The sequence below is a fragment of the Urocitellus parryii genome, chromosome 12, assembly GCF_045843805.1.
Source record: "Urocitellus parryii isolate mUroPar1 chromosome 12, mUroPar1.hap1, whole genome shotgun sequence".
Taxonomy (NCBI): Eukaryota; Metazoa; Chordata; class Mammalia; order Rodentia; family Sciuridae; genus Urocitellus; species Urocitellus parryii.
The window spans coordinates 65,649,527-65,664,794 of NC_135542.1; the positions used below are offsets into that span (position 1 = coordinate 65,649,527).

The 15,268-nt window shown below is 34.2% G+C and overlaps 1 protein-coding gene across 1 annotated transcript in view; it reads right to left on the reverse strand.

Annotated features, from left to right (window-relative positions):
- The window catches only part of Thada (THADA armadillo repeat containing), a 323,478-nt gene that overhangs the window by 237,246 nt on the left and 70,964 nt on the right, over nucleotides 1-15,268 (reverse strand). The window contains 2 exon segments of the mRNA XM_077791748.1: nucleotides 4,904-5,026; nucleotides 13,532-13,645. Coding sequence (XP_077647874.1) covers nucleotides 4,904-5,026; nucleotides 13,532-13,645 — 237 coding nt within the window.

Sequence of the window (15,268 nt, forward strand, 5' to 3'; positions counted from 1 at the left end):
GTGATACAGGTTTATAGCAGAAAGAGACATTTTTTGAAAAAAAATTAGATGAGATTTGAGTTCTAAGCCATGTGACTTTGAAGAAATCCTACACCTATAATCCAGAAAGACCATGCCGGATTTTCTGGACTTCTAAGGAGAAGACCAGCAATACTTGAGTTCTTGGTAACTGTCTTCCAAAGTTATAAGATACTTCTCCCATGAGAGGTCAAAAGTAAAGAAAGGGTTTCCACTAATCCATACAGCATCTATAAGTGAATTAGAAAAAAAGTACCTCTTCCTCTGAGTAAATGAAGCTCCATTCCAAGGCACATAGCATGATGAGTGGAGCACAGCTGGATTTCAAGACTACACAGCCCTAAGCCTGGAACCTTCATAGCAACTTCACAACTGCCAGAGGGCAGAGTCATTGGTGCCAACAAGTCACAAAGTAACCGTGGCAGTGCTGCCAGGAATATCTGAAAGGGTCTTTTTTGTATGTTCCTCTGAAATCCCCTACATGCTGTGAATCAGAACTGACTTGAGAGAAGCAAGATAAAACTGTACTAGATGAAAATATAACCTCAGGGTGGGTCATAGGAGGACCCTAGTTGGGTTGCTTGGCAAGCTCTATTGGAAAGGCTGAGAGTTGCCTAGGGAAAGGCAATCAGGTGTCCAACAGTCACTAAACATAATGAAGAGAATCAGATGCTATTTTAAAAGAACAACTGCCCAGAAAACTCTAAGGATCTATGCATATGTCTCTATAAATCATTTAATGTAACTTAAATTTTGACTAAACTAACCTCATCTACAAAATGTACGTCAAACATAATCATTTCTTACCATCTTTACTAACATTTCTCTATTCTAAGCCATCATCACCTTTTGGCAGAACTATTATAATAGCTTCCTGATTGGTCTTCCTCCTTCCTTCTTGCCACCTTAGAATCAAGTCCCCATTTATCCAGATTAATAAAAAGTCATCATTCCCTACTATAAAACCCCCTTGTGAAGGATTTTTCAATAGGCTTTTCAATAGCAGAAGGAATCACAGTTGCATTTCAAGTGTTTATGCCAACACCTGTCCAAGTTGGGTTAATGCCCCAAGGGGTAAACTCTGACCAACAAGAAACAAGCGGTGGGACTCTTCAAAGAGGTGGTAGTTTCACATAGTAGAAGATGTACCATGTGACAAGACAACCAGCTCAGTTTTCCTGCAAGGTTAAGGCCTACTTGGTAGCATCTTTCCTCCTTTCTTGCCTCATTTATTGTTTTCTTTCATTCTTGCTGCTCTGGGTTTGTACCACTCAATAAAACCTTACCTCCAGTTGCTTTCTGAGGACACAGGGCCCAAGCCCTACAAAGCAGCTAAAATGACCTTTTCTGCACTCCTATCACAAACAAAACTGCTTTACCACACTTCAGATTCTGAAGTCAGACAGATAATAGTTGCACATTCTTAGACAAAGGTATTTCACGTCTCTTAGCCTTATTTTATTTATATATAAAATATGAAGTATAATAAAACTTACTGAAATTAATCAATGTAATATAAATGATGCCAGGTACATTATTTATATTAGTATTTCCAGTGCTTAATATGTCATCTACTACACTGTAGGTATGTCTAATGCCTACAATGTTTACAATAGTACATTTTCTCTGTATTTAAAAAATTCCAACTAAGTAGCAAAGATTGAAAGATCTGTAAGGTCTCAATACAAATGGCCAGTAATCTGTAAAAACACATTAAATCTATACATGAATGCTCTCTGAAAAATGCCCCTTTACTGCAAACAATTCACTTTACCTGGGTTTTTGCCTTTCCAACTTATCAGGAAAAACAATTAAGTCAAAAGTACAGATGTAGCCAGCTTTAGGCACAATATATTCCTGAGAGGATGCACACAAATCAAATTTCTGTAAATCAAACCATATTTCACAAGCACTAGGGGAAAATCACCCTTTAAAATGACTTCAACAAATAATGCTATAGTAAACTGTTACTGTAAAATGAAGGTTTCTTCATAGCCAGTGATTATGTTGACTTATAATTTCATTAGGTTTTCATAAGAAAGGAAATACAGCAATCAGCATATGGCAACATGAGCTCCCTCCCACCCCACATGAAGTCCCATGCTTGCTCAGGACTCTACAAGCAAGAAGATCATCACCAGAACTGAACGCAGCCAATGTTATGCCTGGAGTCTGTGAAACTGTGAGCTAAATAAACCTTTGTTGTTATAAAGTTAAAAAAAATTATGGCAACAGTATAGATTGTCACAGCTATGATGTTACTTTGTCTGACAAAGCAAGAACAGCAAATAGAAACAAAATATTCCTATAAAACCAGTGTTCAAAAGGAAGATTCCAGTTAATAAAATTATCATAAGCACTTATATTATTGCAAGCTTTTGTGGATATATATGTGGATATGGATAGTATTCATGCATAAAACTCACAGAAAAAAATATGCAACAGAATCATGATATCTCTGTGGTGGCTTAACAGGTAACTTTCATTTTTAAGGTTTCTCTTATGTTTTCCTTTATTTTAAAAAATTTTTCAGGCACATGCATTACTGCTTTGGGTCTCACAAATGGACTTCCAAAAGGAATCATTTGTTTCTGACACTTTTGGCTTTGGCAAAAAGTTGGGAAAATCACCACGTTTCACACTGGTAAAGCCCTTTCACAGAAAATATTTCTTGTATTATCTGGATTAGACTTGAAGAAAACAATATTAATATTGCTGGCAATCAGTTTTGCCATCTCTAATTTTCCTGATGATCAAGCCACATTCCTAGATCTCTGATTACACTGACGGTATATGGGTATTGTTCTACTTCCTATAAATGTAAAAGGTAAACACTGTGCCTTCAAAGACAGTTATGCAATGCTCCTAGACAGAATTCCAAAAGTCTGCATCTCTTACAAGATGCCTAATTGTCTAGGCAAATGTTGGCAACCTTGAGGAGTGTTCCTCACACTGGGAGTCTGTGCCTTTGGCAGCCACTGCAACAGTCTGAATCTCAATTAGAGGCTTATCATATTGGTACGGAATGGTTGGTGCAGCCTACTAATTGGAAAGCCTGCCTTTCTAGTAAATACTCCACTCTGTGGGTTTTGTTTTGTTTGTGGGAGTTGTGGGTGGGGAGTTACAAAGGATTGAACTCAGGGGGACTTAACCACTTGAGCCACATCTCCAGCCCTACTTTGCATTTTATTTAGAGACAGGGTCTCACTGAGATGCTTATGCCTCACTGTTGCTGAGGCTGGCTTTGAACTCGTGATCCTCCTGCCTCAGATCTCTCGAGCTGCTGGGATCACAGGCATGCACCACCACACCCCACCACTCTGTGGATTTAAGACCTAGCTTCTTTGCTCCTCCCCTCCCCTTTGCCAAGCATTTTTGTAAAGCCACATGTCAAGCGCCTATGAATCATAGGTTATTGTCCTTTACTCTAGAAGACACAATGACATAGGAGAAAAAAAAATAAGGGTTTCTCCAAGGAATCATGAAAAAGACACATGAAAGTTTCCTTTCTTAAATCTAAGAAGTACATTAGGTACTGCTCACAGTCTTTATAGAGTTCTAAGTCTAATGGTTTCTGGACAATGTTATATTGAAAAAAAAAAAGTGACTCAATATTTATACTTCTATTTAATGTTTTGTGCTTGATTTTTCAACTTTTGATAGAATATATTGGTACCACTCACTCAACATATGATATACAGAATCTACAACATCCAAAAAGAGATACATTAAGATACTAAGAAAGAGTTGGTCTGCTTCTAGATCAATATTACTAATCAGTAGGGAAATGCAAAGCAAAACCATAAGGGGATACCACTTCACACCCATCAGGAAGAACTATCATTTTAAAAAATGAAAATCCTAAGCGAAGACGTAAACAAATTGGAACTCTTGTGCATTGCTGATATGAGCGTAAAATGATACTGTCTCTATGGAAGACTTTGATGGTTCCTCAAAAAGTTAAACATAGAATTACCCTATAATACACCCAAATTAACTGAAAGCAGGGACTCAGATAACTTGTATGCTAATGCTCACTGCTGAATTACCACAATAAGTAAAATGTGGAAACATTCTATCAACAGATGAGTGGATAAAGAAAATAAAGTACACACATACAATGAAATGTTATGCAGACTTAAAAAGGAATAAAATTCTGACACGTTACAACTTGGTTGAACCTTAAAGACATTATATTAAATGAAATAAGCCAAAAATAAATTAATAAATATTGTTATGATTCCACTTATAAGAGATATTAGGTCAGGTAAATTCATAGAATCCAAAGAAAGGTATTACAGAGGTTACCGGGGATGAGAAAATACAGGAAGTCAAAACTTAATGAATATAGATCTTTTGTTGGGGATGACAAAAAGGTTCTGAAAATGTGTGATCTGATGAATATTGTATACACTTATGCCATGTTAAATGGTTAAAATGGCAAATTTTTAAAAAAGATAACTGACTTTAAACAAAAGTAAAAAAAAAAAAGTAAAACCTAGGGTAGGCTTACAACATACAAAAAAAGTAAAATGTATAACAATAACAATAATATCAAGATAGGAAGAAGAAAAAGAAAGCAAAATATTAAGTTCTTATACTTTAAGTGGCACAGCAAAATATCACTCAAGGGTAGACTGTGATAAGTTAAAGTTATACCTTATTGCACTAAAATAAAAGACTTAAGTCTAATAAACCAACAAAAGAGATAAAATAAGCCATAAAACATCAAGAATCAAAATATAGCCTGATCCAAGAATTTATTCCCTAGAGAAATTCCTTGATAAAATGCAATATATATTTTTTTATCATCCAGTGAAAGGTTTATTAAAACTTAATCAGAAGTACAATTAAATCAATGAAAGTAAATGGCAAAAACACTCACTGCCCAGACTGGTGAGGTAAAACCCAGAATCGCAGCCTTAGCTCCATCAGCAACATACGGAATGATATTTTCTCCTAGACGTGTATCTCTAAATAAGGCTCTGAGGATATTCAAAGCATGAACCTAGGACAAAAAGTTCAAAATTAGCTGTGGGTTAATAACTATGGTGATTCTAAGTCTGTATATAAAATTACAAGAAAAGTAATAATATGCAAATGAAACAGTAGATTTAATAAAATAATAATTGATAAAAATAATTTTTAGACATTAGTAAGAACAATGTAATAAAAAAACTTGATCCAATGAACCTATGAGGAATCCTGAATCTAACAAACACATTCTTTTCAAGGAACATTTATTTTTTAAAATGGCCTCAAACTTAGTAACAATAAAATACCAAATAATTATTATCTTATAGATTATGCTGTCATCACAGTGGAAGTGAGTTATAGTTTTTCAAAAACAATTCTAAAATGGAACTACCATATGACCCAGCTATCCCCCATCCCTCAGTATATATCCAAAAGATCTAAAATTAGCATGCTACAGTGACGCAGTCACATCAATCAATGTTTATAGCAGCATACTTCACATAGTCAAGCTATGGAACCAACCTAGGTGTCCTTCAACAGATGAATGGATTAAAAAAAGTAGTATATACAAATAATGGAATATTACTCAGCCATAAAGAAGAATGAAATTATGGTGTTTGCTGGTAAATGGATGGAATTGGAGACCATCATGCTAAGTGAAATATGCCAGATCCAGAAAGTCAAAGGCTGAATGTTTTCTATGATAGTCAGAAACTAGTCCAAGATAAGGGGGTGGGGGGAGGGGGGACATAAAAAGAGGGGGGGAGGGAATTCCATCTCAATAGAAGAAGGATCAATGGAGTTGAGGAAGGGGACTGAGGATAGGGAAGAGGGACAGGATAAGGAAAGAACAGTAGAAAGAATCTGACCTAGCTTTACTATGTCTACATATGAATAAATATACCACAGTGAAACTCATCTTTATGTATACCCACAAGGCACTATTTTAAAAAAACAAAAAACTGTAACTAAATAGCAGAAAGACAAGTAGAGTAGAGGGAAGAGAATAAGGTGAGGGAGACAGGAAGGGAAAATGGAAATACCGGGAACTGAATTTTTACTTATACATTACATTATATTCCGCGTTTTTATAATTATGTCAAAATGAATCCAAATATTATGTATAATTAAAAAGAACTAATAAAATTTTAAATAATTCTAAAATTGACACATTTAAAACACTGGTCAAAGAAAATTTTTAAACATATTTAGAGCTGAACAATAATGAAGTTGCTACATATCAAAACTTATAGGCTGCACCTTAAGTGGAGCTAAAAAACAAACAAACAAACAAACAAAAACAGAAAGAAAGAAAGAAATGCTTTAAATGTGTACTTTAAATGGTCTGTTTTTTTATTTAAAAAAAAAAAAAGACCAAAATTGGATGTGCTAAGTCCACTTACAATGACAATTATAATTTTTTACAATAAACTCAAAATAGAGAATGAAAATAAAAAGAACAATAGAAATTTCTTTTAAACAGCACAAATAAAATTAAGGGCAAACAAAATCAAAAGCTGATTCTCTGTAACAAACCTCTGAGAAGATTAACCAAGAGAAGGCACAAACACAATATTAGGACTACCAATGAGGACATGACCTCAGACAAAGTCGAGAATAAAGCAAAAAACAAAACCAAGACTAATCCTATACTAATCAGTAAAAATAATAATATCATACATACTATATATTACATATTATATATAAAATAAAAAATCTCCTAAAAATAGAATTTATTAAAACAAATAACTGAATACCTAGATACTACCATTAAATAAATAAAATCAATAATTAAAATCCTCCCAGACTTAATTTAAAAAAATCAAATAAATTAATTAACTACAGTAACAAAAAAGGTATACCCGATTTTACAAATGAATTCTATAAATATTGAAAGAATAGAAAATTGCCATTTTATAAGCTATCAAGAGAAGACTCACAGATTTGAGTCTAACATATCCTGACTATCAAAACAAGGTATAAATAATTACTTTGGTGAAATGATAGTATCTTTTTTTATTTCTATTTTTTTCTTTGTTCTTTTTAGTTATACATGACAATAGAATGTGTTTTGATATATCATACATACATGGAGTATAACATCCCATTTTTGTGGCTGCACATGACATGGAGTTACACTGGTCGTGTATTCATATATGAACACAGGAAAGTTATGTCCAATTTATTCTACTGTCTTTCCCATTCCCAACTCCACTCCCTTCCCACCACTCCTCCCTGTCCAATGCAGTGAACATACACTTCTCCCTCCTGCAAGCCTACTGAGCCAGCATCTGCATATCAGAGAGAACAGGTCAGACTTTGGCTTTTGGGGATTGGCTTATTTCACTGAAAATGATTATTTCCAGTTCCACCCATTTACCAACAAATGCCATAATTTCATTCTTCTTTATGGCTGAGTAACATTCCACTATGTATATGTACCACATTTTCTTTATCCATTCATCTGTTGAAGGTGCGAACCTATGTTGGTTCCATAGCTTAGCTATTGTGAATTGAGCTACTATAAACATTGATATGGCCATGGCACTATTAGTATGCTAATTTTAAGTCATTTAGTATATGCTGAGGCGTGGGATAACAGGGTCAAATGGTGGTTCCATTCCAAGTTTTCTGAGGAATCTCCAAATTGCTTTCCAGAGCAGTTGCACCAATTTGCAGTCCCAGCAGCATTGTATGAGTGTAAATGGTAGTATCTATTAAAGCTGAATATATATGCATATTCAACAAAAATATACATATGTTCACCACTAAGCATATCTGAAAACATACAAAAATGTTCATCAAGAATAGAATGGATAAGCCAAATGCAGTGGCCCACACCTGTAATCCCAGAGGCTCAGGAGATTGAGGCAGGAAGCTCGCAAGTTCAAAACCAGCCTCAGCAAAAGCAAGGCACCAAGAAGCCAGTGAGACCCTGTAGCTAAATAAAACACAAAATAGGGCTGGGGATGTGGCTTAGCAGCCAAGTGCCCCTGAGTTCAATCCCCAGTACCCGTCCCCCCCACACACACAAAAAAGAACAGAATGGATAAATTTTATACTATTAAATAGTAACAAGAATGAATAAATCATAGTATTTATGGATGAATGTCATAAACCTAATTTGAGCAAAAAAAACCCATCAAAAGTATGGTTTATAATATAGGATTTCATTTTTATAACATTAAGTAAAAGGTAAAACTAAAGTGTTAGAAATTAGGATCTTGGTTACTGTCAGGGAAAGAGTGCTGATTAGAAGAGAACATGAAGGGGCCTTGATGTCCTAGAAAAGTTCTGCTTCTTTCTTGTTACACAAATGTGATCACTTTGTGAAGCTGTAATGACTTGCACACTGTATATTATAATAAATCTAAAAATGCATATAAAATATGACAGGGACAGCATGAGAGAGGAAGAACATAAGCCAATCTCAATTATGAACCCAGTGAGAAGCATAAATCTATATCCTTTCTAAAGAAAATTTAATAATGTATAAAAACATGTCAAAGTTGAGTTCATTCTCAGTATGCAAATATATTATATTTAAAAATCAGCATAAGTGCTGGGAATGTAGTTCAGTGGTAGAGCACTTGTCTAGCGTGTACAAGGCCCTTCAATCCCCAGCATTGAAAACTACAACAAAAAGAATAACATGTAATTCATGATATTTGAAAATTCTAGGGAAAAACAAAACATATTTATCTCAAATTATGCAGGAAAGCACTCAAGAATTGTTTTTTTTTTTAATCAGAGAAAGGACAGATTAAAAATTTCAACAAATAACAACATAAAGATGCCTGCTATCTCTATTTCTAGCAAAATTGTGCTACAGGTTCCAGCAGCAAAATAAGATAAGGAAAATTTTTAAAAGACTAAGCATTAGAAAGCTAACAAACTTAGGATTACCTACTAGGGATACAATTATCTATAAAGAAAATCCCAAGAATTTATAGACAAGTCATTAGTTGTATTATAGCAGTTCAGGTAAGTTGCTAAACATAAGCACAACAATCACCAAAAAATCTATTTCATTCTCACAGAGCAACAACAGATAATATAAAATTTTGAAATATCATTTATAAGAAAAATATATAGAAATAAATCTCACAAAAAGTCCATAAGACTTTTATGAGGAAAAAATATGCATTCCTACCCACAAGGTATGAGAATTTCTGTTGCTTACCTTGGTATTATCAGACCTTTACAGTTTTTACTTTCCTGTATGAAATGGTGTTTACTAGTTTTGTTTTGCATTTCTTTGATTATTAGTTAGCTTTAACATCTTTTCATATATTTACTAATCTTGTGAATTCTGTGAATTACCTGTTCCAGAGATTTTGCCTACTTTTAATTATTTGCCATCTTTTGTAATACTTGTTGTTTTAAATATTTTTATTAGTTATTGATGGACCTTTATTTATTTATTTGCTTATACGTGGTGCTGAGAATCGAACCCAGTGCCTCACACATGCTAGGCAAGCACTCTACCACTGAGCCACAACCCCAGCCCAAGACTTGTTGTTTTAAAAATATTTTCCTGATAGTAATTCCTTTTTGGTTATTTGAATTACACATATATTTTCCTCATTGGGGGCTTCTCTTATTTTGCTTATGGTTTCGATTATTGTAGAGAAGTTTTAAAATTTAATTAAGTGGAATATGTCAGCTTTTTCCTTTATGGTTTGTGCATTTGGAACTTATTTAAGAAATCCTTGCATACCCCAAGATCAGAAAGATATTTTATATTTTCTTTTAAAAGTCTTAAAGTTTTGCTTGTCACACTTCTTTACACTACCTGTAATTTGATTTTTTATATAAAATATGAAAATAATTTTGTTTTCCATTTAGAAAAATAACATATAAGCATTTTTGATACAATTTGTTATTTCTTCCTCATTTATACTGATTTGTAACATTACTTCTATCATGTACTGTTTGCATACACAGGCAATTGTTTCTGTCCATTTCATTGATCTGCTATGCTGATCACTGGACTAAACTGATGATTTTAATTACTATATTTTATAATAACTTATAATATCATATAGGATGAATCATTTTTTTCCCCAGAATTACCTTGATTATATTCATCCCATTGCATTTCCATCTAAATTTTGGAATCAATTTGTTAAGTTCAACAAAATGTCCTCTTGGAATTTTTGTTGCAATTTAAAGTGAAAAATTGGCTTCTTAGGGAAAATGACTTCTTTTTTTGATATTGAATCTTCCATGAGGTATGGGAATGTAGGTCAAGAGAGTGGCTTGCCAAGCATGCAATGGGGCCTTGGATTCTATTCCCCTGAAACTCCCCCCCCCACCTCTGCAAGAATGACAATGATATGGCTTATTTCTCTATTTATACAGATCTTCCTTAATACTTTTTGTTTTTTTGAAAAATGATATTTCAAGCCAGGTGCAGTGGCATGTGTCTATAGTTCCAGCAACTCAGGAGGATAGCTTGAGCCTAGGAGTTTAGAGATAACCTGGGCAACACAGTAAGGCTGGGGTTGTGGCTCAGTGGTAGAGTGCTTGTCTAGTATGTGGAGGCACTGCGTTCGATTCTCAGCACCACGTATAAGCAAATAAATAAATAAAGGTCTATCAATAACTAATAAAAATATTTAAAACAACAAGTATTACAAAAGATGGCAAATAATTAAAAGTAGGCAAAATCTCTGGAACAGGTAATTCACAGAATTCACAAGATTAGTAAATATATGAAAAGATGTTAAAGCTAACTAATAATCAAAGAAATGCAAAACAAAACTAGTAAACACCATTTCATACAGAAAAGTAAAAACTGTAAAGGTCTGATAATACCAAGGTGTTGGTAAGCAACAGAAATTCTCATACCTTGTGGGTAGGAATGTAAATTCCATCAAACACTTTGGTGACAATGACAACATCGAAGTTGAATACGTACATATCCTATAACCCTGCAATTCTAATTCTAGGTACACAACGTGTGGCAACACACTATGTGTAAGGAGAAACAAAAGAATGTTTGCATTTGGTTTATAATAGAAGAAAACTGGAAACAACGCAAATAGTGTCCATTCAAAGAAGGTATGAATTGGAATAAGATGCTGAAACACTTTTCAGGAATGAAAATGAAGTGAAGTTTACTAATCTTAAAAAATAATGTTGACTGAAAAAACCCAAACTATAAAAAAGATGTGTAGATAATGCCATTTGGGTAAAAGATTTTAACAATCTAGCAAAAATGCATGGGAATGATAAATACTAATTTGGGTTAGTGATCACAACTGAAAGGGAAGAAAAAGGAATGAGATGGGGAGAAATCCACGTATATGCTTGTAAAAATTTTTTTTAATTTTTGTTTTATTTTTTTGGTACTGGGAATAAAACCCAGTAGGCAAGTGCTCTACCTTTGAGTTATATCCCCAGCCCTGAAACTGTATCTTTAATATTTAATTTCTTATACTGAATTGGTTTCATAGATGTCCATTATTCACAGCATAAAAAAGTTTATTTTATGCTGACATATTTTGGAAATACATAGTAAATATAATAAATAAGCCATGGGAGGGGAGAAAGAAAGAAAATTATCAACTAAAGCCTAGAAGACAAATCACAGACTAAATTTTAAAATTTCACTAATTTCCTAAAAACAATTAAACTGCCATTAATCACCTTGAAATAGAGGACAGCAATAATCATACGGAACAACTTAAAGGAAAACCCCTTTATTTTTTTTTAATTTTCCTCTAATTATGTTATATGCTTTTTTAAAATATTTTGTTTTAATTAGTCATACTCAACAGTAGAATGCACTTATATACTTTGATATATCATACATAGATGGGATATAATTTCTCATTTTTCTGAGTATACATATTGTAGAATCACATTGGTCATACAGTCACATATATACATACAGTAATAATGTCTGTTTCATTCCACTATCTTTCTTATCTCCACATCCTCTGTCTTCCTCTCCTTTCACTTCCCTCTACCTAATCTAAGGTAATGCTATTCTTTTTTTGTGTGTGTGTTATAATTCTTAATACACATATATACCACAATTTTTAATATCTCTGTTTGTATATAAAGTATGTTGACACCCAATTCAAGTCTTCATACATGTACTTTATATAATGATGTCCATCATATTCCACCATCCTTGCTAATCCCCTGCCCCCTCCCTTTCCCTCCCACCCCTCTTCCCTATCTAGAATTCATCTATTCCTCCCATGCTCTTCCTCCCAATCCCACTGTGAGTCAACCTCCTTATATCAGAGAAAACATTTGGTATTTGTTTTTTGGGGATTGGCTGACTTCACTTAGCATTATCTTCTCCAACGCCATCCATTTACCTGCAAATGCCATGGTTTTGTTCTTTTTTAATGCTTAGTAAAATTCCATTGTGTATATGCCACATTTAAACCCCTTTATTTTTAGATGTTCTTTCAAAACTAGGAATTTTTTAAATGATAGTATAAGAAAGTATAAACAATTATATTTTTCACATTTCACTGGAAAACATCTTGAAATGATAATTTTTGAAAGGTCTTAATTAACACGTTAAATTTTTAAACAAAGTATCTTACAATCATTGGTCACTATGTACCACATGTTAATAAACACTGTGTTTTTCCCCTAGCCCAACTACATTCTGACCCATGGCTTCCTTTTAACACCTCCCACGGGTTCTAAAATAGAAACATAAAAACTTACTGTACTTGATCATAAACTTTAGCTCTCATTATATTCCCTTACTGAGCATGGGCCTCCTGCATTTGGGTAGAAACATCCAACTTTGAAGCATTTACTAAGAAAGTATAGATTACAAGGATCAAGAATTATAAATTACTACCTAGCATTACAGTGGAGTTGTGAGGAATGTTTACCACAAGTTCAGACACAGAGGAAGTGACTAAAAAGGGTAAAATATTAGTTAAAATTAAAAAGTCAGATATTACATTTTAGGGAAAGATTCAACTACTTAGTTTCAAAATGTACATTAACTCAAAGAAACAAACATGAATTCTAAAGTAATTGTATATCCACTTTCCAATTTGTAAATGCAATAGTAATTTTATAAAATATCTTATATCAGTTCTATGTTTACACCAGAGTTTAAAAATAGTTTTTTTTGTTGTTGTTGTTTGGTTGGTTTGGTTTGGTTTGGGTTTTTTAATAGTACTAGGGATTTAACCCAGGGGCCCTCTATCAAGAGCTAAATTCCCAGCCCTGTTTTGTTTTTCTTTCTAACTTTGAGACAGGGTCTCACTAAACAGCCTAGGCTGGCCTCAAACTTGCGTTCCTCCTGCCTCAGCCTCCTGAGTTGCTGAAGATCACAGGCCGGTGACACCACAACAGGCTAAAAATATTTTGACCTACATATCAACTAAAGTAACAGCTTATTTTATGGACAGGAAAACAAAATCCAAACTTCAAATGCCTGATCTTCTAGAGTTCTTTATTTTTACCAGATACTTTTAGAAAATAAATATGTAGCAAAGATTTTAAAATCACTGCCCTCTTAGCAGGGTTTATTTATTTTCAATATTACCTGAGGAACTGTGCTTTGTGAGTCACAAGCAGACCCAGCCAAGGAGATTAATTCTTTCATTGTTATTTTCAACAAATCCATTTTGCCTTTCTTCGGTTCAGATGCCAACAATGCCTATTAAAAAAATTAAAATGCAACTATTAATGAGCTCTTATTTTACATACAGCAATTTCTTGCTTTCGTGCATCAATAATCAATTCCCATATTCAAAATTCTGTTAAAAACATACAGCTATTTTTTTTTTCCCAGTACTGGGTTAGAACCCAGGGACATTTTACCCAAAGCTGAATGCCCAGATCTTTTTATTTATTCTGAGACAGGGTCTTACTAAATTGCCCAGGCTGGCCTTGAAATTGTGATCCTCCTGCCTCAGTTTCCTCCAAGTCACTGGGATTATAGCACACCCAGCTCTTTCTAACTACTCCAGTCCTTAAGAGCCACAGTTAGGTGGCAAGAATCAGATACAATAAGCAAGTCACTTTGGGTAACAAATTTATCCAACAAAAAATTCTCTTCGGTTGATTCAACAACAAAACAATAAACCCTCTGGGTTAGAGTTCTTGAAAGGAATTTGAGGCTTCCTAGAGATTGATCAACTTCTTAATTTTTCATAGAAGACTCTATTCCTGGAAGACTCATCAAATCATTGTATTTGAAACTCCCTGGGACAAGAAGGAACACTGCGAATTCCAAAGGGATCTGATATTTGAATTTTGCAGGAGCTGCTTATTCACTTTGTAACAAACACTTCACCAAAATCCAAGAAACATAAAAAAAGGAATATCAATCCACTTGAGGCAGTAAAAAGGAATGAAGTGCTGATCCATGTGACAACACAGATAAACCTTGAAACATAATGCTAACTGAAAGAAGCCAGACACAAAGATGTCATATTGTATGATTCCATTTACATGAAATGTCCAGAACAGACCAATCTGTTGAGACAGAAGGTAGATTAGTGGTTGCCTAGGGCTAGGAGCAGCAGTGGTAGAGGGAAATGGGGAGCAACTGCTAATGGGTTTGGAGGTCTTTTCAGGTGATATTCTAAAATTAGATTGGGCTAATGGTTTACAGTTCTGCAAATATACTAAAAATCATTAACTCACACTTGAAATGTACGAATTGTATCATGAGTGAATTATATCTCCCCAAAGCTATTAAAGAAATATCACTTAGTCATCTTCTCAGATTCCCTTCTTCCATATCTACTTTTCTTCAATTATGTAACCTCTGGCTCCCCTGAGCAAAAGTTTTAAGCTAATCAACATTTTCTAAGCATTTATAAGCCAGAAAAAAGGAAAATCTAAAAGATGCAAGTTTATTTTTATTTTAATTTTTGGGAGTGATGAGGATGAAACCCAGGACCTTGGCCATGTTAGGTAAGCACTCTACCACTAAGCTACACCCTCAGCCCTGAAACGCTAGAACAGAGGGGGACACCCTGATTTGAACCTATTACTGGAGGAGATCCCTGAGAGAGGGACTTTGACTCGAGACAAGTGAGGTCCATGGCACTTACACATGAAGAAAAGAATTGCAGCATACATCAGTCAGAGACACAGGAAGAGGTTATTTGGGAAAGCAGAAACATATTCAAGAGAGAATGCAGGCTATCTAAAGAGAGAAGCTTTGGGCTGGGGTTGTGGCTCAGCGGTTCAGCGCTCGCCTCACCATGAAAGGCCCTGGGTTCGATCCTCAGCACCACATAAATAAATAAAATAGAGATATTGTGTTCAA